The 26,709-nt window shown below is 41.1% G+C and overlaps 1 protein-coding gene across 5 annotated transcripts in view; it reads left to right on the top strand.

The window, feature by feature from the left end:
* PELI2 (pellino E3 ubiquitin protein ligase family member 2) overlaps positions 1-10,661 on the top strand; it is a 190,599-nt gene extending 179,938 nt beyond the window's left edge. For 4 of the 5 annotated variants that reach the window (XM_045810402.2, XM_087855959.1, XM_045810405.2 and 1 more), the window contains 3 exons: positions 37-183; positions 439-627; positions 6,069-10,661. In XM_045810402.2, coding sequence (XP_045666358.1) covers positions 37-183; positions 439-627; positions 6,069-6,635 — 903 coding nt within the window. In that variant the 3' untranslated portion in view covers positions 6,636-10,661. The remainder of the gene's footprint in view (positions 1-36; positions 184-438; positions 628-6,068) is intronic. The other variant, XM_045810403.2, reaches the window with a different exon arrangement.
* The last annotated feature ends 16,048 nt before the right edge of the window (positions 10,662-26,709 follow it).

Below are 26,709 nucleotides of genomic sequence, written 5' to 3'. Positions count from 1 at the left end.
ATTCCTTTTTTCCCCTTCTTTCTGTATACTTCCCAGATAATAATTACATGTAAAGCACTGGTACCTAAGAGGCAAAAGGACTGCACAAATAGAACCGAAGAACACATACTAGATTCCTGGAATCTCCCCGGGGTGAGGGGAATGGTTAGAAAAAAATCTCTGAGGGAAGGGCTCAGGCATCAGGTTCGTTCTTTTTTTTAAGCTCCCAAGATGAATATAATGCATATCCAATGATAAATCATTCATACATTTTAGCACTTTCATGTTATCAGAATAATTGCATATTTTATCCTTCTGATTATTAGCTTTAAATAGAAAATGAAAATTCATCACTTTCCTTCCTTCTGCCTGTACCGGATATTTTAAAGAGATTCTGGAATCCCTTCATTTTGAACATAATCTTAGCATGCTTTTTCTGTTCTGTGGTATGCTCTCCAGGAAAAGGCAGCAAAATGGAAAAACCCCGATGGCCACATGGACGGGCTCACTACAAACGGCGTCCTAGTGATGCATCCCCGAGGGGGCTTCACTGAGGAGTCCCAGCCTGGGGTCTGGCGTGAGATCTCTGTCTGTGGAGACGTGTACACCCTGCGAGAAACCAGGTCAGCCCAGCAAAGAGGAAAGCTGGTGAGTGGTCTTCACTCTGGAAAATGTACCACACTACAAAAGCCTAGCTCAAGGACTGTCCTTTTCCTCCCCTGAAATCCAGAACCTTTGTGGAGGTACCCATGCTGTGGACCATTGACACAGCAGAAGGAGAATTCCCTAAGCCCCTGAAAATGCTAAAGAAATGGACTTATTTCCTTCCGTGATTAAGCTTTTCCCATAGTAGAAGAAAATTATTTTTTTGCTCCTTACAACCTTAATAGCTATCTTTTATTATATGCTTCAGTACAAAATTCTGCTTAAATTCACGTTAAGAGAGACAAACATTTTTGGTGTAAAACTTCACTAATTTGGAAAAATCCTGAGCTGTCCAAGACTTATTAGTGAAAATTATGAATTACAGAATTATTTACTAGACTTTGTAGAACTAAAAGATAATTAAGTTAGCTTTTTTTCCCTTGAGTTCACGGTAAGAAATTAATACATAATTCCCTATATAATTCACCAAGATCATAAAACTTTTTACTTGAATTCATTCATAGAAGGCATTGCCTTGGCATGTTAATATTTTCCTATAAATACCCCTACTTATCTCAAATTCCCTAATGCAGTTGGCTTTTTAACTCTTTCTTCTGTGGAGAATAATTATAAGCCCTTCCATGGGCAGTTTTGGGTATCTGATCTTGCCTGTGTGGTACAATGCCAGAAGTTTCTGAGTAAACTTTCGGCTCCAGGGCTTTTAATCAATTGGCAGATAGAAGCTAGAACAAGAGAGAACAAATGTTTTCTTCAGAACCCCCCCTAGAAAAGTGTAGAGTGATCTAGCTTTTTTCAGCAAGATGATAAGCACTATTACTGAGACGGAAAAAGATGGCGGTGGCGGGAGGTTGGGGGTGCAGTAGGACTGTTGTACTAACCTGGTTTGCTAGACTCTATTCAATGTTTGTTTGTAGGGAACTGTTCTATTTTACACCATTACTGAGCACAAGTACAGCTTCTGCATTGTACAATAAAGCCCAATGTTAGCGCATCCCGGCCGAGTAAACAGGAGAAGTGTTTTCTAAGAAAGACCAGAGCAAATACGATAACCTCTGTTTAAACACTTCTCAGGAGACTGTAAATAGGGAACAGACCGTGAAAGCAGTTTTTCCAAATAACTTTGTTTCTGATCACTGGATCACTTTATACAAAACTGACCTAGGTCAGCTGAACTGGTTATCAGTCTTTCTGATGGCAACAGAAGTCAGTAGAAATCGTGGCTGGGTGCAGGCATTACGTTAATATTTCAGAGACCTCAGCTCATGAAATGTGAGCAGCTTTGTCAGGGAAGTGGAATCCTGCCCATTGTATGGATGAGGAAGGTATGGCATAGAGAGGTTAAGTATTGCCCAGGGTCCCAGAATAGGAAGGTGGCCGCAGATGGGATTGAAAGGCCGTCCTCCCTGAGTCTAGACTCCCAAGCTGCCACTTGGTATCATCTTGTGGGGAGCAGCACCCGGCCCTCACCTGGGAGGGTCTACCCCAGAGCATTTGCTTCCCTGGGAAATAGAAAGTATTTGCTGGAGTCCGAGAAGGGCTGGTCTGTCTCAAAGGGCACATTAGGGTGAGTTTCCTGCCCACCCTCGGTGATTGCGCAGTGACCCCACTCAGGCAGCTGCGTGCGCCAGAGGGGGCAGGGCTCCTGAGAAGAAAGGACTCCCAAAATAGCCTGTGCTCATGGGTTCTGTTAAATCTCAACTAATTTTAAAGTTAGTCCCTATGAGGGACCCTTAGATCTGCCCCCAATTGTGCTGTACTGTTCGATAGTGTATGACGGTCCTGGCCTACAGTAAAGGTTTCTGAGTTCCCGTCGATCTGATTTTACACTGTGGGAGACACCGTGAGGGTGAGAGGACCCAGCTTCCCTGCAGCCCCCTCTTGTTAACCAGCAGAAGTTTGAGGGGAACACCTGCTGATTCCTGGAGCTTAGGTTTCCATTTCCGACTCTGGTTGTGTACGTGTGACTGGCAGCATTGAGGTAAATGGTCTATCTGGAGATTAGATTTAGGGAACGGTCTCTGGCAGTGCTCTGCGTTTGCAGTTTAATACAGAAACATGGAGAATAACGTGATCTGCTAGAAATCCAGAATATTATAAAAGTAGTGGATGCCTCCTGTTCTCAGTGTGGAACTAGTGCTATGGAAGGTTTCGTATTATTAGCATACTCAGCATTTAATGTGAGTCAGCGTACTGATGTGTTCACAACTACTGTGGTTTCTCATCACCACAGCAAGCTTTGTCCTTGATCATCTTAATTATTTAAATGTGGGGGAAACGCCCTTTCAGGAGGTGAACCCCCTGAATAAATAGGTGAAGAGACTTCGAGTTGTATCCTATTCCTTTACCTAGTTGAGAACATTATAAAGGTGAGTGTACTAGACACAAATCTACTTGATCTATCCTAAATATAGAATGTATCAAATTCTATTTGGGGTTTTTAATTAAATTATACTGGCTCTGTAAAATTTAGTAAATTCAGCTAAGTTAATATCCTTACCTAATTTCAGGTACTATAAAAATAACCATAGCGTTACATACAGACTCTACCAAGTGCTTCACATTAAGTCTCTGTCAGGCAGCGCTCAAAGCAAGCTCATGAGCTCAGTGTCATGGTTCCCATTGACAGATGAGAAAACCAGAGCTTTAAAAAGTTGATACGTGCTTATAAGTAGTGGGTGGGGATTTGAACTCTCTACCTAGCTGTCTGACTGGTAGGGGCCGTTATGTTTTAAATGTTTTACTTCTGTAATATCACTGTCGATTCCTCATGCTTTCTCCTTGCTTTTTTTTTTTTCTTCTGGTAGAATTTTAAAGTAAAATCCAAACCTGGGCCTCTGCACAGTGGTGTCTTTACCATGCTACCTCCCCCGCATTGTCGCAGGAAAACAGCATTGTGTTCACAGCTGAGAGAGAGCACGTGAGAACCGTTCAGGAAGAGAGAAAACAGGCTGCTGTTTGAGCGGCCACTGTCTACCAGCGGTTCTGAAGTCAGGGTGTAGACGGGGTCCTGGTTGCCATGCACAGTAGCACTTGGAATATCTTAGAGAACGACTTAGAGAACCAAGGGCGGATGGGAGCGGCCCAGCGCCCTGCAGCAGCCGGTGATTGCGTGGCCATTCTGACCCAGCAGGGGTAGGAGCTGAGAACCCAGCAGTGAGCACGAGGCCCAGGGCTCTACCCTCAAACTGTCCCATCTGGAGAAGGTCACAGACGATGTAGCCAATCAGCGTGTTTTAGGTGAGGAACACAGTTGTAGAGAAGACTGCCTGGGCAGTCTCGTCCACTCCTGGGGCTTCACCCGGATGCTGGGAAGTTGCAGATGTGCTTCTCTGAGCCCGATCTGCAGCCACATGTGGCTCCTGGGCACAACCGTGACAGTCTCTTTGCACACCCAAAACTGAACCTCCTGTCCTTTCCCCCGAATCTTGCCGTTTCTCCTACATTCCCTGTCCCTGGAAAGCCGCCTCCTATGCGGACAGTAAAGCCAGGCACGTGAATCTGTCTTCCCCGGATCAGGAGCTAAGTCCTCAGCGTTTGCTAGCTCTGTGGTGGCTGTTGGCGCTGATCATCTGTGCTGAGGTGCCCCCCCCCCTTTGCCTGGAGAGCGGTCTCCCCCACCACTCGTCTTGAACCCATCCAGTCCATCCTCCACACTTCTGTAGTGAGTGACCTTTTGGACAGGCAGATCTGTTCTTTACAGCTGCTGAGAACTGCGTCTATTCCCTGGGGGCACAGGGCGCTGGCCCGAGGCTCTGGGCCACGGGTGGCCTCCGGGAGTGCTCCTGCTGCTCCCTCCGTGCCCGTGCTGTGTGGCCTTTGCCTCCCTCTTTCTGGAGTGCCTTCTCTTCCACCCACTGGTTCCTGACAATTTTTTCAAATCTCTTTTCATAGGAAATCTTTTTAAAAAAGCATTTCTGACCTCCTGTCATCCAAGTAAGAGTAGCAAACGTTTGCACAGTGCTTGCTGCATGCCACGTGTGGTTCTAAGAACTGCATTTGTATTATTTGACGCTCACCCTCCCCTTGTCCGGTTTTACAGAAGGGGAAACCAAGGCACAGGCAGCTGAAGTAACTGCCCCAGGTGAGAGCTAGTGCGTGGCAGAGCCAGGGTGCCCACCAAGGCCACGGGCTACAAAGTCACGCTCCTAGCCCCTGTGGTGACATGGCCTCACGTGACGATTGTAACATTTTACGGACCTTCACTGGCTCTAGCAGGTCTGCCTCCCACTACTAAAGACGACGTCTTTTCAGGATGGGTAGAGAAGCTTCGTTACCTCCAGGCCTTAGAGCACAGCCGGTATGTGGAGGCAGTGGTTGGATTCCCGCCTGCCGTGTCTAACAGCCTCGCAGCAGCTGTTCGTCCAACTTGTAAGCACTTGGTGTATAGCGTGCCATCCTTTTAGAAGTGAAGGCTTTCTCTTTCTCTGTTGGACTTATTTCACTCAGCATCATACCCTCCAGTTCCATCCACGTCGACGTAACTAAGATTTCATCCTTTCTGAGGGCTGAGTACTATTCCATTGTGTGTGTGTATATATGTATATATATATATACACACGCCCCACATCTTTATGCATTCTTCTGTTGATGGACATCTGGGCTCTTTCCATCGTTTGGCTGTTGTGGACATTGCTGCATAAACACTGGGGTGCAGCTGCGCCTTCGGATCACTACATTTCTATCTTTGCGGTAAATACCTAGTAGTGCAATAGCTGGGAAGCAATCAGAGCGGGAGGCAAACCATGAGAGACTCGTAACTATAGGAAACAGAGGGTTGGGGGAGGGGAGTGGGGAGAAGGGGTAACTGGGTGATGGGCGTTGAGGAGGGAACGTGATGTGATGAGCACTGGGTGTTATGCAACTGAAATTATTGAACACTACATCTGAAACTGATGATGTACTGTATGTTGGCTAATTGAATTTAATTGTTTTAAAAAATGGCTCATGGCAAACGATTCAGCTCCAAACCCTAAGAATGCAGGACAAACAATAGATTGCATGAAGCGAAGGATCACCAGGCATATTGGGGCCACAGCAGTCATTACTGCAGAGTCCCACAAGGAGTATGAATTTCCCTCACTGCTGGACCGGTGGGACATGTCCTGTCCCTTGTGGATCAAGGAGCAGTAGTGTTACAGACTCAGGAAAAATGAAAACCTAAGATTTGTGCAGTTGGTTAAAACAATCACTCCCGTACGTGAACAGTAAAGCGAGGTGCATCTGTGCTTAGGGCTTTGTGAGGATGGCATACCCACCTTCCATCCCTGTCCCCGTGACCCACAAACGGGACTCGGGGACCAAGCCGCTCGGGCGAAGCCACCTGCCCCTGTTTACCTGAACGATGACTCTTATTCCAAGAGCAACTGTTCGAGCGCGGTGCTGACTTGTGCTTTCACAAGGCGTGTCTGTCACCCTCGTTGTAGGTGGAAAGCGAGACCAACGTCCTGCAGGACGGCTCGCTCATCGACCTGTGCGGGGCCACGCTCCTCTGGAGGACGGCGGACGGCCTGTTCCACACCCCCACGCAGAAGCACATCGAAGCCCTGCGGCAGGAGATCAACGCCGCCCGGCCGCAGTGCCCCGTGGGCCTCAACACCCTGGCCTTCCCCAGCATCAACCGGAAGGAGGTGGTGGAGGAGAAGCAGCCCTGGGCCTACCTCAGCTGCGGCCACGTGCACGGCTACCACAACTGGGGCCACCGGAGCGACACGGAGGCCAACGAGCGGGAGTGTCCCATGTGCAGGACTGTGGGCCCCTACGTACCGCTCTGGCTCGGCTGCGAGGCGGGCTTCTACGTGGACGCCGGACCGCCCACTCACGCGTTCACGCCCTGCGGACACGTGTGCTCGGAGAAGTCCGCGAAGTACTGGGCGCAGATTCCGCTGCCTCACGGCACGCACGCCTTCCACGCCGCCTGCCCGTTCTGTGCCACGCAGCTGGCTGGGGAACAGAACTGCGTCAAATTAATTTTCCAGGGTCCGGTGGACTGACGCCCCTGACAGCCATCCACGACTTTATTAACAAGTTACTGTGAAGATTTTGCCACTAACTCTAGATTTTACCTTTTTATAATGCTGTTTATTAAGGGGGAGGGGGGCGGGGGGCGGGGGTGGAAGAGGAGGCGCTGAAGCAGGCGGCGCCTAAGATGGCGGCCGTGTGGTGCATGCTCCCGGCGGCGGCGTGGTCCGTGAGGGGTGCTTGGTGAGACCGCCCTGGCTTTGTCGGAGTTGGAGTTGAGATGCCATGCTTTATTTTAACCTTGGGTTTTCAACGATGTTTTCCTTTGTAAGCTTGGACGAGACTTTCAATCCTATTTCACAAATGTAGGAGAAATTCCTTCAGAAGTTGTGGCTCCTCCTGCGCCTTGCGTGCCGCGCGGCGTAGGTGGTACCCGCGAGCCGAGCCCCGCCTGCGAGTGCTTGACCGAGGCGGGGAGCTGAGCGGCTGGCGGGGCCCCCGGGCACGGGGGCTCGCTCTGAAATCGGGGGTTTTCGGATTTTTCTTTTTTGGGGCAAAGAACATCCCTGTGCTGCCATGTTGTTTTGTTGTTTATTTTTTACTTTGGTGGAGTTCAGTAACTTGATCCACCCAGTGATCAGATACCTTGGCATTTCAAAGGAATTTCCGTAACTTTTAAGCCCGCCTTTTGTTACCTCCGCTGTACTCCTCGTGCACGGCCAGAACTGTTTGATTAAAATGCAGCAACTCCTAAAAATTCAGAAATGGAGGCTGATTACTGCAGCAGTCAGCATGGCCTCGGTACTGCCCCATCAAGTTGATTTGCTTACGGGATGGTTTAGGATTTAGGATTAAAAATAAGGTTTTACTTTTTAAAACCACTTGTTTGGGGTTTCATAAGTTTTCTTCCTTAAGGCGGCCAAGATTCTGGGAGCCTAAAAGCAACCGCTCACAGGGACGCAGGCGTTCTGGTTCACTCCCTCCCTGCCATCTGTCACCTTCTGCAGCTTACGGAGCCCTGTAAGTTTCGAGAATGTTTGCAAATCAAACTAAATTTAAATGGGATCATTAGATATACACAACACCAAGTGGTACATCTGCAGAGATAATTTGAAATTCCTGATTTCAAGAGAGCAAATGAGTGTTTACTGAGAAATAATTAAATCAGAATTTCATATGAGCGCCACCCTCCTTCTGTTAGTTCCGTTCATTTTGAAGACTTCTCAGATGCTCATTCTCCATCCTCAGTACAGATCGCGTCACCGCTCCCAGAATGTAAGGATTCTTTAGGCCAGCAGACAGCCACAGCTGGGCGACACGAAGCAGATCCCTGCCCCACGCAGCAAGTATTTATTTAAACTAACATCCTCTTGAGTTGACCGTTACAGATTCATGCTACATTTTAACCTTTATAAGGGTATACAATTTATAGGATTCTCACATACTGTGTTCATACTTGAATGTCTTTCCATGTTTTGCCTACCGGTAAATACGTTGCCCTATTTTCAGTTGTTCTAACACATGGTGAATGTCTTTTCCTGAAAGTGATTAGATTACTCTTGATTGCTGCTACTTAATTTGACCTGATATCTAAAAAGTTCACCTTCTCGGTTTTAAAAAAAGCTTTAATTTTCCAAGGAGATGATCTTTGAGGAGGAGACGTTGTTTTGTTTTGGTAATTTTTAAGTGATGTGAAAATCCAACAACCGTCTTCTTGATACCTTACTCTTTTCTATAGGTAATTTCATTTTCTCTACAGGTAGAGTAAGTCATAACGTATCAGATGCCTTTTCGGTAGTCTCTGTCCCCAAGGATTAGCTTTCACGAAGAGTGTCTTTTCAGTTTGGGCTCCTTTGGGCTCTGCAAAATGACAAAGGAGGCAACAGTCCCTTTTCTTGCTGTTACGGCTAGAACATGGTTTGATGAGTCTCAATACCCTAAAAGCATCTTGTAAGGTAAATGGCCTTGCATCTAGAAGGGCTGGATTTTCCCTGTCAGAAACATTTCTGGAAAGTTACGATCTGCAGTAATCTTCCCCTTCAAGGGCTATAATAGTTCAGGGTCCAGCGGTTTTACAGCAACACATACCCCCCAAATAATCTTCCAACGTGAAAAGTGGGTGGTGGGGTTTTTTTGGACTTTTAGTAAATGGAGATAGCAAAGTAAAAGTCGAACTTGGAACGGGGTAACGGTGCCCTGCCCTCTATCCACATCGCATCTCCTTTGACCTCCAAGTGAGGTCCCCTCCCATTCCACCAAAGGAACAGCAGCGAGGGGGCAAGTCTGCAAAAAGAGGCCATGCTCATCTTGGCCGCTTCTAGTAAGAGTCTCTTAGAATTTGAACTAAGGAGTTTTGTCCAGAGCTGAGAGCAGTTCAGTTTGTGAGAAGAAAGAGCTCCAGCTCTATGGAGTAATGCAGTTTAGAAAAAGTAACTTCTCGGAGGTTACTTCTGTTTTTGTCTTGCTTGCCACCACATTAAGGCGTGAGTCCCACTCCCCCACGTGTCTACATAGGAAACTGCTGACCCAATGATCCTGATCTTGGCCTGACCAAAATGCCTTTTGTGAATAGGTCACCAGAAGTAAAACCCCAGTGCTGTATTCCCATAATTTTTTCAGTTATTAAAAAAAAAAAAAAGGTGGATGGGATACAACTCTGAATATTTTTCTAGTCTGGAATTTTTTTAATAATCGGTGCTGTCGGGTCATGCATGCTGCAACTCAACATTTCCCTTATTTGGTTTCGCTTTTTGCTAAAAGGGCTATGGTTCACACTGCAGAGTAAGTACTAAACTTTCTGGGGTTTTTTCCCCCCAACTGTGGCCCAAAAGAATTAAAATCTTTTAATATAAATAGCATATTTATCATTCCTCAATAGTTAATTATAGAGTTTGGTACCTTTGTGCCTCAGGGAAGCCACGTGATATAGCTGGTTATAGAATTTCAGGGTTAGGGTTTAAAGAAAGGAGAAAGCCATTGGAAAAATGATGGGCTCCATGAAGGAGACTAATGAATCTGGATGCAGCAATATGCCAGGAACTGGCATACACATGATTGTAATAGTGTTTCCAGTGTCAATAGGGGAATCTTAAGTTATTGCATATACTGTATTAGGAAAGTTGAGAACTCTTCATGAAGCTTCAGTAGCTTTATTTTTGCTTACGTAAAACTCAAACCCATGTGTTTTGGGAGCTCAGTATTGTGATTTGGGCACTTTTGAAAGTTAAAGGGAGCATGTTTTCTCCTTTTCTCATAGGTTACAGAATTGTTACCTGCAGTTCTATGATTTTGATCAACTTTTTGAAAGCCATTCTGTGCTTTGGATTCGTGTGAAAGGATGTGTGATCACGGCATTGTTCATGCTGGCTACAAGCTACTTATCTTCATGCAATTTTGCCTTGTAACAGTGGAATTTCTGATAGGCGAACCACAGAACCTTGATTTTAAGCCAGCTCCAGCTCCATTGCCTTGGCAGGCGATCTTCTATCCCCATAGTTTAGCCTTCATGGGCTGAGGGTATGAAGTTCCTCCTCCAGGGCTGGAAATGGAGCAGAGCTCTGTTATCATTTCTTTATGACCCAAAGGCCAATGAGACAACTCCAGGATTTTTTTTTTTTTTAGAAGAACGTAAGCATTACTAGAGTAGTAAAACAAAAGAAGGTTCAGTGTTTCTTTTCAGTAAAACTTATATCATCTTAAGTTTTTGCCCTCACGAAAAAGCCCTAGAGGAAGATAGGAAAAAGCAAATATTTTTCCAGTTCTACTTAACTGTTTCTAAACAAAAATAAACTTGATGAAAGGGAAATTATTTCTTTTTAGCTGAGATGACAGATTGTTTCTCTGTATTAAATAGTCTAGAAGTTAAGGGGTGGTCATATTTACCATGTATAGTGTTATGAGCAGTTAAATTTTATGGATATATTTGTAAAACTGTTCTTTTATATTTCACGTCAAATTGAAAAGTTTATTTCTTCACTATTGTACCTGTGGAAATACAAGCCATTTTACAGGAAAAAAAATCTTCAAAAATTATTAAACGGATCTCAGTATGTTTGCGAGTCATTGTCTTCAGACTCTGTGACTGTCTGGGGTTCGTCGGGACATTTAATACGACACTGATACAAAAATAGACTTGATTTTTACATTTCTCAAACTTTCAAGTTGATCCCAAATACTTGAGCTTATTGTATTCTATTCCACACAATATTTAAATCTGATTTTGAAAATCCTGTTGTTTTTTTATTTAAAAAATTCCATTGGTGCTTAAATCTAACTTCCAGGAGAATTTAACCTGATCCATAGAATTAATGGATTTTCTTCATGTTCATTATAGTCATGGCTACTTCTGTGACAATCTTCATTCACTATTAATGACATAAGGATTATGGGGTAAGCCTTCAAGCCTTAAACTAATAGGTCTTTCATAAGAAAATATTTATATTTGGTAGTTTCTCAGATTGATATTTAAGGAGGCTTAATATTTTTGAGGGAAATGGATTTTTCATTTCCCCAAAAGAAGATGCACATTAACATGGGCTTTTATTTCAGGACTTAAATTTGATAAAATACCAGAACACTTAAGATTCCATGAATTGTAAGATGGGTTTTAGAAAAACATAGCCACTTACAATTGTGAGATACATCCCATTTGACAAGGGTGCCAAGTATTCAATGGGAAAAGAACAGTATTTTCAACAAATGGAACTGCGATAACTAGATAGCCACATACAAAAGAATGACATTGGATCCCTACTCCACACAGTGCACCAAAATTAACTCAAAATGGATGAGAAGAGTGCTGAAACTATAGAATTTTTAGAAGAAAACAGTAAACTTTCGTGACCTTGGATCAGTCGGTGATTTCTTAAATAGGACACCAAAAAACAAAAAAATAATTGGGCTTTAAAATTTAAAATGTTTTATTCCTTTCCCCTATGTTCATGTTTCGTTTCTTAAATTCCACATTGAAAGAAAATGTCTTATACATCAAAGGACACGGTCAAGAAAGTAAAAAGACAAACCACAAAACAATTTGAAAATCCTATTAAAGAGTTGTACCCAGAGGGGCGCCTGGGTAGCGCAGTCGTTAAAGCGTCTGCCTTCGGCTCAGGGCGTGATCCCGGCGTTCCGGGATCGAGTCCCACATCGGGCTCCTCCGCTGGGAGCCTGCTTCTTCCTCTCTCACTCGCCTGCTGTGTTCCCTCTCTCGCTGGCTGTCTCTCTGTCACATAAATAAATAAAATCTTTAAAAAAAAAAAAAAGAGTTGTACCCAGAATATGTGAAGAACTCATAACTCATCAAAAAATAAATAAAAAAAATAAAATCTACTCAAATCCTTTGACCAAAGATGATATCAAAATAACCAGTAAGCACATAAAAAGATTCCCATCCCCAGGCATGAGAGAAATACAAGCTAAAACCAGAAGCTATCACTTTCTACCCACTACGGTGGCTAAGACAGTAACAAGTGTTGACAGTGTGTTGAAAAATTGAAACCTTCATTCACTGATGGGGGCGGGGAGGGAACTGTACGATAGTATGTACAACCACTTTGGAACGAATAGTATGGCAGTTTCTCATAAGGTAAAATATAAAATTGCCATGTGACTCCTAGATATGTACCCAAAGAAGCCTGAAAACACGTTCACACAAAAACTTGTACATGAATGTTTATAGCATCATTATTCATCATCCTAAGTAGAAACAACCCAAAAGTCCAGCTGATGAACAATATCCATACAGAATATTTAGCTATAAAAATTAATGAAGTACTGATAGGATCTTTGAAAACCTGCCAAGTGAAAGAAGCCAGACAGAAAAGACCACATATTGTTATGTCAGAAAATAGGCAAATTCACACAACATAGATTAATAATTGACAGGCGCTGAGGAGAGAGAGGAGTCAAGGAATAATTACTACATTATTACTTTCATGATTACATGAAAATGTTCTAAATTTACATAACAGTGATGGTTGCATGACTCAATATACTAAACAAATGTTACACTTTGAAAGGGTGACTTTCAGTGTCTGATTTATATCTCAAAACTGATCTTTTAAAAAGATACATACTAAATTCAGAGATGTTAGATTGTGAAAAATTTTGTATCCTAGAATTTAAACACAGCACCATAATCGTAGTGCTTCACATAAAAATATTCAGGATCCTCTCATGCCTGCCTACTTTGAGATGTTTTCCAAAGTCTTAAAAACAGCTTATTCCTTTCTATCACACTTCCACTTGCCATTAGATGAAGAGCATGGATAAAAGCCCACTAAGAAGATTGGAAGAGAACTTTGTATTTTTAAGGATGGACTGCCTTTTTTGCTGTTAGGATGAAAAAATAAGATGGTATTTCTGAAAGAAATAGAATGCTATTCTGAGACCTCAAAATCTACTTTAAAAAGTATTTTTGGAGCACCTGGGTGGCTTAGTTGGTTAAGTGTCCCACTCTTGATTTTGGCTGAGATCACGATCTCAGGGTCATGAGATTGAGCCCCATGTCAGGCTCCATGCTCAGCAGGGAGACTGCTTGAGATTTTCTCTCCCCCCCCCACCCTGCTCACATGCACACTCTCTCTAAAGTAAAAAAAAAATTTTAAGTATTTTTAAATGAAAACTTCTATAATCAAAATAAATAAAAACAGAGGACCACTGTAAAAAATTTAAAGTCTGTGAAGCATGAAGAATAAAACCTGTTCCTCTACCACCCAAAGATGAACTATTAGTATTTGGAGCTATATCTTTCTAAACTTAAAAAATGAATTTTTGTGACTTCAATTTCATTCTGGTATTTAATTAATTACAAAGACTGATACAAATTTTGAAATGTGGTTTTGGGAACAAAGGGAAAAAATGGCATATCTGTAGTGGGTTTCTCAGTAAACAGCTACGAAAGGAAGTTTTATTTCCTAAAGCACAAAATGTGTCCATGATTGGCAAAATGAGACCACGTGTATAGGGCTGCCGAAGCTATAAGCCTGAGAAGACTGTTTTCAAACTGTTGTGCCCCCCTAAACACCCACTGCCGATTATGGGACATAATGCCCAAATGGACTATTCCTAAACATTACATCCTTCTTTTGTCTTCTAAACGGGTTCTGGTTGAAGAATAAAGTTATTCTTATTAGTGAAAGAAAGGTAAAGTAGATTCTTTCTTGCCTACTTCCAGGTTCAAATTTGAGGTCACATCAGAATGCCATGGGGGGTTGTTGAAAACGCAGACTCTTTAGTGGCATCTCAGGAGGCTGGCGATGTTCTAGTTTTCCAGGTCTCTCCAGTAATTTACACTTTGGACAGACAACCTAAATGATTCCGCAGGCAATGCACGTTCCACGCTTTTAGGAAACTTTTCTTCGACTAAATGATAGTATGAATCGTATGCCTCTGTGGTACAAGTTACTGAATCCCCTTTGTGTGTGTTGGTTTTGGCTGACCCACAGTGGTTTCCGGGAAACGAAGTATATATGACCCAAATGGAGATGGGAATGGATGCTCCCGCCAGTCAAGGGTTCTTCCTACCCCATGATCCAACCTTCCACTTTCCCTTATGTGAATAGAACAGACCCAACTCCATTGCCTCTTTTCTAAACCTCCATGCCCTATTCTTCATCGTTGGTTTCTTTTGTTCGTGCCTTTAACCATCTCCACCTTACAGGGAGAGTCTCTTGAAATTCTCAAATTTGAGGGAGTTCAGAGTTAAAAAGTGAGTTTTATACATAATTCTGAGAGCTTACTGGGTTCTCAAAATTGTTATTAAACAGGATGGAAACTTGCCATGTGTCAGCAAAGTGGGTGTCATCACAGCAGATTTCATAGGCTTTGGGTTTCTACACTTAGTGATGTATTTCTAATAAAAGCTGCAAAGGGAACCTTTTTAAATTACAGTTTGATTCTGGCATGCATTCTGGAAATGTTCTGCTAATTCCATTCATTGGGTTAAGTGGATGGGCAAGTATAGCCTCGTCTATAAAACAAAAGTGATAATAATGCTTCTACTCCTTAGAGATGTGAAAGTAACATACTTAATGCCCTATGGTACATAATAGGTGCTCAGTAAATAATGGTTTTTATTTTTCCCTTGCAGAATTATTTCCCAACATGTAATCTTTGGAATTAAGTCCCAGAAAATTTTCTGTAAAAAATCATAACCCATGATACCCTATGTAGAAAACCCTAAAGTCTCTACCAAAAAACTACTAGAATAAATGAATTCAGTAAAGTTGCAGAATACAAATATACACAAGTCCGTTGCATTTCTATACACTAATAAGAAGTAGCAGGAAGACATTAAAGAAACAATCACATTCACAACAGCATCAAAAAAAATAAGATACCTAGGAATAAACTTAACCAAAGAGGTGAAAGATCTGTTATCTCAAAACTATAAAACACTGATGAAAGAAATCGAAGAAAACATGAACAAATGGAAAGATATTCCATGCTCATGGATTAAAAGAACAAATAGTATTAAAATGTCCATACAACCCAAAGCAATCTACACATTTAATGCAATCCCTAACAAAATACAGTATTTTCCACAAAACTAGAATAATCTTCAGATTCGTATGTAACCACAAAAGACCCCAAATAGCCAAAGCAATCTTGAAAAAGAACAAAATTGGAGGTATCAAAATCCCAGAATTGAAGATACATTACAAAGTTGTAGTGATCAAAACAGTAAGGTACTGGCACAAAAACAGACACATCAACAGAAGAGAACAGAGAGCCCCGAAATAAACCCATGATTAGATGGTCAGTTGATCCACACAACAAAGGAGGCAAGCATATTCAATGGGAAAAAGTCTCCCCAACAAATGGTGTTGGGAAAACTGGACAGCTACATGAAAAAGAATGAAACTGGACCACTTTCTTACACCACACACAAAAACTCTAAATGGATTAAGGACCCACTTGTGAGACCTGAAACCATAAAAATCGCAGAAGAGAGCATAGGCAATAATTTCTCTGACATCAGCCATAACACTTTTCTAGATATCCCCCTTGAAGTAAGGGAAACAAAAGCAAAAATAAACTATTGGAACTACATCAAAATAAAAAATTAAAATACAACCCACTGAATAGGAGAAGATATTTTCAAATGACACATCCAATAAGGGGTTAGTATCTAAAATATATGAAGAACTTATACAGCCCAACACTCAAAAAAACAAATAATCCAATTAAAAAATTGGCAGAAGTCATGGATATTTTTCCAAACAGACATACAGATGGGCAACAGACACATGAAAAGATGCTCAACATCACTCATCATCAGGGAAATGCAAATCAAAACCACAGTGAGATATCACCCCATACCTGTCAGAATGGCTACTATCAAAAACACAAGAAATAACAAGTGTCAGTAAGGATGTGGAAAAAAAGGAACCCTTGTGCATTGTTGGTGGGAATGCAAACTGGTGTAGCCACTGTGGAAAACAGTATGAAGGTTCCTCGAAAAATTAAAAATAGAACTACACGATGATCCAGTAATTGCACTGGATTATCCAAAGAAAATGAAAACACTAATTTGAAGGGATAGATGCACCCCTATGTTCATTGCAGCATTAAGTCCTATACCCAAGTCACAAAAGCAGTTCAAGGGTCCATTGAGAGATGATGGATAAAGATAGTGGTATACAGACCATGGAATATTACTCAGCCATCATAAAGAATGAAATCTTGCCATTTGCAACAACTTGGATGGTGCTACAGAGTATAACAATAAGTGAAATAAGTCAGAAATATAAATGCCAAATGATTTCACTCATGTGGAATTTAAGAGACAAAACAAATGAACAAAGGAAAAAAAGGACAAACCAAAACACAGACTCTTAACTATACATAATAAACAGATGGTTACCAAAAGGGAGGTGGTTGGGGAGATAAGGAAATAGGCGAAGGAGATTAGGAGTACACTTATCTTGAAGAGCACTCAGTAATATATGGAATTGTTGAATCACTATATTGTACACCTGAAATGAATATGACACTGTATGTTAACTATACTGGAATTAAATTTTAAATAAATACATACATAAAGTTTGGCTGAGACCTGTGTAGAGGGGAAGGTCCTTTTTAATCTTATGACCTTGGGAAATAATCTACTACATCCCAAGTTCATTTGACCACAGACCCCCTCTTCTCCCATAATGTGTTTTACTTTCTTGGGGAGTGCTGTAATTGGTAGACTTTAGTTGTGGATCTATTGCCACATTCTCAAAATTTATTGTTTTTAAAGAAACAAATGAGCATGTGCCCAATGGTGGCCACTGATATTTACGTAGTTCTAAACTCTAATATTTAAATATACTATTTGTTGCTAGATACAGCTCTGTATCACAGCCTCTAGGACTTAAAACATTTTAATGATGACTGTGTAATATTTGCTATATATTTTCATAAAGGAAACTTCCACTTTGACTATATATTTGAGAATAAGGCTACTGAAAAGTATGCACTACCTTTTCAGTTGGTAGATGTTTCTCATTTTTAAAGGCATTTTTTTAATAAAGTCCTATTCTGTTTATTAGAATTAGTTTATTCACTTATCCACTTGGATACCAGACTGGATTATCACCCCTTGCTGCCTGACTGGTTCTCCAGTTAGTTTCTTGTATAGAACAGGAGTAAAAACTCACTGAAAATGCTGTAACTTATGCTATGAAATCCAGTGAACCAGCCAGATTTTAGTCTCTGCCACCCACCAAGATGTCCTTCAGATGAGAACTCCTTAGTTATGATTATAGTTTGATTTTTTTAAAGATTTATTTGAGAGAGGGTGCAGGGGGAAGAGGGAGAGAATCCTCAAGGAGACTACCCACTGGGTGTGGAGCCCTCCTCCAGGCTTGATTTCAGGACCCTGAGATCATAACCTGAGCCAAAAATCAAGAGTTAGACACAAGCTACTGAGCCACCCAGGCACCCCAATTACAGTTCAATTTTTAATGGACTTGATTGTCTGCTTGTATTCCTAAATCTGTAGGATGAAATCTGCTTTAGAAAATAAAGGTTTTAATGATGACCTCAGTCTAAATCAACATGATTAATATTAGAAAACATAAAGCCAGGGGCGCCTGGGTGGCACAGTGGTTAAGCATCTGCCTTCGGCTCAGGGCGTGATCCCGGCGTTATGGGATCGAGCCCCACATCAGGCTCCTCCGCTATGAGCCTGCTTCTTCCTCTCCCACTCCCCCTGCTTGTGTTCCCTCTCTCGCTGGCTGTCTCTGTCTCTGTCGAATAAATAAATAAAATCTTTAAAAAAAAAAAAAAACATAAAGCCAATGTGGACAGAGGAAAGAACACTGAGTTAGGTGTCAGTTTTTGGTAATTGTGTGACTTCTAATTGTGTGATCTCATGCAAGTTGCTTAATCTTTCTGCCTGTTTTTCCCATGGGAGATGATGAAATTGTGCTATATTGATCATGTCAAGTCACAAAATAAGTCTCAATTTTAAAGACCAAAAATTTTTATTAAATATCTTCTTACTACAACAAAATGAAACAAAAAAAAATAGAAGGGAAACTGGAAACTTCACAATAATGGGGAAATTAAAGAGCACACCTTGAACAATCACTAGGTCAAAGGGTAAACTAAAAAGGGAACTAGAAATGACCTCGATACAAGTGAAAATAAAACTACAACATATCAAAACTTACATGTTAAAAGGGTAATTCATAGCAATAAGTGCATAAATCAAAAAAGAAGATTTTAAATGACCTAAACTAGGAACTAGAAAAAAAACAAAAAAAAAACAAAACAAAACAAACAACCAAGCCCAAAGTTAGAAGAAAGAAAATTACAAAAAGCAGAAAAAACTAAATAGAAATATTTTTAAAATAGAAAAAAATGACATTTTGAAGAGATAAACAAAATTGACAAACCCTTAGCCAAACTAAGAAAGAAAAAAAAAAGCGCAAACTCAAAATCAGAATGAAGAGATATTACAACTGAGGGCACAGAAATAAAAAGAATCGTGACAGACAACATGAACAATACACAACAACAAACTTGACAACCTAGAAGAAATGGATAAATTCCTAGAAACATAAGACCTACCAAAACTAAGTCATGAAGAAGTATAAAGCCTAAATCAACCCATAACTACTACGGAGATTAGAACTGTAATAAAAAAATCTCCGAATAGAGTCCAGGACCAGATGGTTTCACTGGTGAATTCCACCAAACACTTAAAGAAGAATTAAGGCCAATCCTTCTCAAATTGTTCTCCAAAATTGGTAAGGACAGAACCCTTCCAAATTCATATGAGGCCAATATAACTTTGATACCAAAGCTGGACAAAGATAAGAAAACTGCAGGCCAATATCTGATAAAAATAAACACAAAAATCCTCAAAAAAGTAGTAGAAAACTAAATTCAACAGCTCATTGAAAGAGTTACACACCATGACCAAGTGAGATTTGTCCCTGGGGTGTGAGGATGATTCAATACACAAAAATCAATTAATGTGATATATTACATCCTAAGAATAAAGGATAAAAATCGTAATTGTCTCAATAGATGCAGAAAAACTATTTGCTCAAATTCAACATCAATTCTTTTTTAAGATTTTATTTATTTATGTGACAGAGAAACAGCCAGCGAGAGAGGGAACACAGCAGGGGGAGTGGGAGAGGAAGAAGCAGGCTCCCAGCGGAGGAGCCCGATGTGGGACTCGATCCCGGAACGCTGGGATCACGCCCTGAGCCGAAGGCAGACGCTTAACGACTGTGCCACCCAGGCGCCCCTCAACATCAATTCTTGATTAAAACTTTCAACAAACTAGGAATAGAAGGAAAATATCTCAACAAAATAAAGGCCATATATTAAAAGCACAAAGATAACATACTGCTGAAAAATTGAAAATTTTTCCTCTAAAAATCAGGAACAAGGCAGGGATGCCCGTTCTCCCCACTTCTGTTTAACACAATACTAGTAGTGCTAACTAGAGCAATTAGACGAGATAAAGGTCATCCAAGTTGGAAAACAAAACAATCTGTTTGCAGATGACATCTTATATACAGAAAACCACAAGAATCCATTAAAAAAAAAAAAAACTATTACAACTGATGAAGCTAATAAGTGAATATGGTAAAGTTGCCAGATACAAAGTATGTTTCAGGAGTTCCTGTTCAAGAGCAATGTAGAAAGACCCTGAAATCACCTTCTCCGTGAAACACACCAAGTTACACCTATTAACAGAACAATTTCTCCTGAAGAACTGGAGGTGACTGAACAACTACCGAACAACCAAAGATAGAACAGGAAGAGAACAGCAAGGAAGACAGAGACACTGTAAGGAAGACAGCGACACTGCCAACACTGAGAATGGCAGTGGGGAGGGATAATACTGAGGGACCAGGAACAGACCCCTCTGTCCTGGGGCACAGAAAGAAAGCCGTGGTTTAAAACAGCAACTGGTTAAAAGAGCAACTCCTCTATATAGGAAACAACACTAGAAACTCTGCCAAGTGGTAGAGGAATGCTCCCCAGGTCAGAGGAACTGGAGAATGACACGGTTTATGTTCCTCCCCCCACATAAAAGCCCAGACCAGAGCAGGGTCTGGACACCATAATAGGCATGTCTGGTTGTCTCCGTGAGCTCATGATCTCAGCAAGGCTAGAGTCCACAAGCCCACACCAGCTCCTCACACAGACACAGAAAAAAGGCTGGGGTTTAAAAAGGCTGAGCACCAGTAGGAAGGCTCTCTTCCCCTCCACTGTAAGAGCCTGGAGCAGAGCAGGGTCTAGTTCACAGAAAGCTTGCAACCTCAGTAAGCCCAGGATCCACAAGTCCACAAGCCTACAGCCCTTTGGTGCTGGGACACAGAAAACAAACCACAGGTTTTTTTCTACGTAATATTTATTTTATTTTATTTTCCTTTTTAAAAACTTATCTTGTTTTATCATTTTTGTTTTCTTCTTTTTCTTTTAAAAATCTCTTCTTTATTTTCTTTCTTATTTTTTCCTTTCTTCTTTCTGTGTAATGCTGTGGTAATATATACTATTGTTTTAAGCCGCAGCTCCAGCCAGCCACCAAGTCACCAAGCACAGAGTCTGCATAGGGGTCACCATACACAAGACCAGTCCTTCAAGTTCAGGAGAAGTAGCTGTTCCACTTAATCCAGAGAAACACACACAGAAAGTCAAGCAAAATGTGCTGACAGAGGAATAGTTTCCGAAAGAAAGGGAAAGACAAAACTTCAGAAAAGAACTAAAAGAAATAGATGAGCAATATGCCTGATAAGGAATTTAAAGTAGTGATCATAAAGATACTCGCTAGGCTTGACAGGAAAGAGTGAAGCACTCTGAGACCTTCAATAAAGAGGAAACATTAGAAAGAACTGGGACTGAAGACTACAGTCACTGAAATAAACAGACTAGAGGGAAACAACAGAGCAGCAGATGCAGAAGAACTTACCGGTGATCTGGAAGACAGGGAGCTGGAAAGCACACGAACTGAACAGCAAAAAGTAAACAAAAATTTTAAATGAGATCAAGAGATCTCTTGGACATCAAGTCAAACATTGACGTTATAGGGGTGGGTCCCGGAACGGGGAGAAAGGTGTAGAAAACTTATTTGAAGAAATAACTGAAAAATTCTCGAACCTAGGGAAGAAAATAGACATCCAAGTCCAAGAAACACAGAGAGTTCCAGACAAGATGAACCCAAGGAGGCACATAATAATTAAAAATGTCAGATGTTAAAGAGAAAGAGAGACTCTTAAAAGCAGCAAGAAAGAAGCAAAGTGACCTACAAGGGAAAACCTATAAGGCCATCAGCTTATTTTTCAGCAGAAATTTGGCAGGCCAGAAGAGAGTTGCATAATATATTCGAAGTGCTGAAAGGAAAAAACTACAACCAAGAATACTCCACCAGCAAGTTTATTATTCAGATTTGAAGGAGAGATAAAGAGTTTCCCAGACAAACAAAAGATAAAGGAGTTTGTCACCACTAAATCAGCCTTACAAGAAATGTTAAAGGGACTTCTTTAAAGTGGAAGAGAAATGGTCATAATTAGACCATTAGACATAATTTACTTAGAATGTTACATATGAAACTCATGCTAACCACAAACCCAAAGCCTAGGATACCTACACAAAAAAATAAAGTATCTATAGTGTCTTCTTTGGAGTTCTTTATCACAGAGAGCAAGAGAAGGAAGAACTACGAAAACAACCAGATAACATTTTTTATATGACAATAACTACATACCTATCAATAATTACTTTGAATGTAAATGAACTAAATGCTCCAATCAAGAGAGAGTAGAATGGAGATTTTTATACACACACATACACACACACACACACACACACACACACACACACACACATATAAATATATCCCATCGATATGCTGCCTATAAGAAACTCATTTAAGACCTAAAGATATCTGCAGTGAGAAGACGGAGAAACATCTATTATGGAAATGGATGTTGAAAGAAAGATGGAGTAGCAATAGTTATTTTGGACAAACTAGACTTTAAAACAAAGTCTGTAACGAGAGACAAAGAAGGACACTATATTTTAATAAGGGAGACAATCCAACAAGAAGATACAATTGTAAATATTTATGCACCCAATGTGGGAGCACCCAAACACCTAAAATAATAACAAAGAAACTAATCAATACAATAGTAGGGGACTTTAATATCCCACTTATATCAATGGACAGAATATCTAAACAAAATGCACAAGGAAACAATGAATTTGAATGACACGCTGGAGCAGATGGATTTAACAGATACATTCAGAACATTCTATCCTAAAACAGCAAACTGCACATTCTTTTCAAGTGTACATGGAACATTTTCCAGAACAGATTACTTATTAGGCCATAAAATAGGACTCAATAAATTTAAGAAAATGACAATAATACCATGCATTTGTTCTGACCACAACAGTATGAAATTAGAAGTAAATCACAAGAAAAAAGCTGGAAAAAACAAACACATGGAGACGAAACATGATACTAAACAACCAATGGGCCAATGAAGCAATCAAAGAAATACACAGAGACTCAAGAACATGAAAACAAAATGGTCCAAAAATCTTTAGAGAAAGCACTTCTAAGATTAAAAAATCAAAAAACAATACAGACCTACCTCAAGAACAGAAAGCTCGGGGATCAGGAAAGGTGGTGAAGGAATAGGGGACCTAATTTCAACTGGTCCCCTGAATTGAGCCGGATATCTACCAGACTATTCTGAACACCCACAAAATCAGCCTGAGATGTAAGAAGATAAATCTGGATCTCTACAAATAGAACATCTCCGGGGGTTGGTTTCGAGGTATGAAGTGGGGAGTTGAGATTCTGCCGGCATATACCAGAAGATAAACGCAAGGGGGAGGGAGCCTCCATGCTCATGCGCTGGGAAGGCAAAAGCCTCCCGCGCTGGGGACCTGGCACAGACCTGCAGACTGGTAGGGGCAGGGAAAGGATTTAGGGCAGCCCCCCAGACTGAAATGGGGAGCTATGGGGGCACAAATGTGAACCAGGGGTGGCTGGCGGTTTTAGAAGCACAAAGGGCAGAGAGGTGCCAACCCTGGGAGCGAGGACTGGGAGAGCGGCTGTAGGTCGCACAAACCAGGACACTGCAGGTTGTTAGCAGCATAGACAGAAACAGAGTCAATGTGGCCTAGAAAGCTCAATGAAAAGCAGACTGATCTCTCTGTTCTGAGACAGAGGTTTAGATACTGTCACTTCTGCTCCGACTCTCAGAAGAAACACAGAAAGCCACCAGTGAAAGCTGCCAGAGAATAAAAGCGCCCAAAACCTCTTTTCACTGACTCCACCCCCTCCCAGAGGGGGCAGGGCAACTCTGCCCATATAGGGTGGCCCGAGTATCAGTGCGGCAGGCCCCTCCACAGAACGCAGGCTGGAGGAACAAGAAGCCTATATCCCTAAGGTCCCTAAAAAACAGGTGCATCTTGCTTGGGTTGTGGTGAATAATTTGGACTCTGTACATTCCCGCAAGCATCCCTCAACAGAATGACTAAGAGAAGGAATCCTAGCAAAGGAAAGAAGCAGAGACTGTGGCCTCTGCCACAGAACTAATGGATATGGATATAACCAAGATGTCAGAAATAGACTCCAGAATAACAATTATGAAGGCAATATTTAGGCTTGAGAAAAATATTAGCAATATAAAATCTCTAAGAGCAGAAATGAGATCTAATCTGACCGGAACTTAAAAAGGCTATGAATTAAATGCACTCTTAACTGGATGCTCTGATTGCCAGGGTAAACGAGGAAGATGAATGAATCAGTGAGTTAGAGGATAAAATTATAGAAGAGAAGGAAAAAGAGGTGACATGGGAAAAACTAATTAAAAGTCAAGGAATCAAAGTGAGAGAGATTAGTGACTCAATGAAACGTTCCAATGTCAGAATTATTGGGATCCCTGAGGGGGTGGTGAAAGAGAGAGGTCTAGAAGAGATACTTGAGCAAATTGTAGCTGAGAACTTCCCTAATCTGGCAAAGGAAACAAGCATTCATAGGCAAGAGGCAGAGAGGACCCCTCCCAAGGTCAATGAGAGCAGACCGTCAGCATGACATATAACAGTAAAATTTGCAAATCTTAGATCCAAGGAAACAATCTTGAAAGCGGTGAGGGAGAAGAGATTTCTTACATACAGAGGGAGGAACATCAGAATACTGTCAGACCTGTCCACAGAGACCTGGCAAGCCAGAAATGGCTGGCAAGACATATTCAGAGCTCTGAGAAGAACATGCAGCCAAGGATCCTTTATCCCACAAGGCTGTCACTCAGGACGGATGGAGAGACAAGGAGCTTTCAAGACTGACAGAAACTGAAAGAATATGTGACCACCAAGCCAGCCCTACAAGAATATTAAGGGGGGGGGTCTATAAAAGTAAAAAGACCCCAAGAGTGAAACAGAACAGAAATTTACAGAGACACTCTATAGAAACAAGGACTTCACAGACAACAGGACAACATTAAAACCATCTCTCTCAATAATCACTCTCAATGTAAATGGCCTAAATGCTCCCATAAAATACCACAGGGTTGCAGACTGGATACAAAGACATGACCCATCCATATGCTGTCTACAAGAGACTCATTATGAACCTAAAGATACATCCAGACTGAAAGTGAAGGGATGGAAAACAATTTTCCATGCCAACAGACCTCAAGAGAAAACTGGGGTAGCAATTCTCAAATCAGACAGATTAGATTTTAAGCTAAAGACTGTAGTTAGAGATACATAAGGACACTATATCATTCTTAAAGGGTGTATCAAACAAGAGGATCTAACCATTATGAATATCTATGCCCCCAACATGGGAGCAACCAACTACATAAGTCAACTCTTAATCAAAATAAAGAGACATATAGATAACACATTAATAGTAGGGGACCTCAGCACTCCACTCTCAGCAATAGACAGATCACCTAAGCAGAAAATCAATAAAGAAACAAGAGCTTTGAATGATATACTGGACCAGATGGACCTCATAGATATATATAGAACATTCCACCCTAGAACAACAGAACACTCATTCTTCTCAAACGCACCTGGAACTTTCTCCAGAATAGACCACATACTGCATCACAAATCAAATCTCAACTGATACCAAAAGACCGAGATTATTCCCTGCATATTCTCAGACCACAATGCTTTGAAACTGGAGCTCAATCACAAGAAAAAATTTGGAAGAAATTTAAACACTTGGATGCTAAAGACCATCCTGCTTATGAATGCTTGGGTCAACCAGGAAATCAAAGAAGAACTTAATTTCTGGACCAATGAGAACAAAAACACGTGGGTCCAAAATCGGATTTTGCAAAGGGAGTCCTAAGGGGGAAATACTTGGCATCCAAGGATCACTCAAAAGAATAGAAAAATCCAGAATACACACTCTATATTTACATCTTAAACAACTGGAGAAGGAACAACAAAGGAGGCATAAGCCACACATGAGAAGAGAATTAAGGTTAGAGCAGAGATCAGTAAGTTAAAAACCAGAAATACCATAGAGCAGATCAACAAAAATAGAAGCTTGTTCTTTGAAAGAATAACATCAATAAAACACTAACCAGACTTACCCAGAAGAAAAGAGAAAGGACTCAAAATTAATAAAATTATGAAAGGGGAGAGATCATGACTAACACCAATGAAATAGAAACAATTATTAGAAATTATTATCAACAACTATTTGCCAATAAATTGAGCAACCTGGAAGAAATGGATGCCTTCCTGGAAACCTATAAACTACCAAGACTGAAAAAGGAAGAAATTGACTATCTAAATAGACCGATAAACTGAAGAGATTGAAGTAGTGATCAAAACCTCTCAATAAACAGGAGTCCAGGGCCTGGTGGATTCCCCGGGGAATTCTACCAAACATTCAAAGAAGAAATAATACCTATTCTTCTGAAGCTGTTTCAAAAAATTGAAACAGAAGGAAAACTACCAAAATTACCTTGATCCCAAAACCAGGCAAAGACCGCATCAAAAAGAGAATTACAGACCGATATCCCTGAGGGATGCCAAAATTCTCATCAAGATCCTAGCTAATAGGATCCAACAGTACATTAAAAGGAATATTCATCGCGACCAGGTAGAATTCATCCCTGGGATGCAAGGGTGGTTCTGGTTCAACATTCGCAAATCAGTGTGACAGAACACAATAAAAGAGACAAGAATCATATGGTCCTCTCAACTGATGCAGAAAAAGCATTTGGCAAAATATAGAATGCTTTCCTGATTAAAACTCTTCTGAGTGTTGGGATAGAGGGTATATTCCTCAATTTCATAAAAACCATCTATGAAAAGCCTACAGCAAATATCATTCTCAACACGACAAGGATGCCCACTCTCGCCACTATTATTCAACATAGTACTAGAAGTCCTCGCAACAGCAATCAGAAAACAAAAAGGGATAAAAGGTGTCCGAATCGGCAAAGAAGTCAAAACGTCTCTCTTCGCAGATGACATGATACTCTATATGGAAAACCCAAAAGAATCCACTCCCAAACTATTAGAAGTTATAGAGCAATTCAGTAATGTGGCAGGATACAAAATCAATGCTCAGAAATCAGTTGTGTTTCTATACATGAATAATGAGACTGAAGA

The sequence above is a fragment of the Ursus americanus genome, chromosome 26 (genome assembly GCF_024610735.1).
Source record: "Ursus americanus isolate L20-20 chromosome 26, mUrsAme1.1.p, whole genome shotgun sequence".
Classification (NCBI taxonomy): domain Eukaryota; kingdom Metazoa; phylum Chordata; class Mammalia; order Carnivora; family Ursidae; genus Ursus; species Ursus americanus.
The sequence above is the reverse complement of the archived record's forward strand: the minus strand, read 5'-3'. Positions and strand labels throughout refer to the sequence as shown.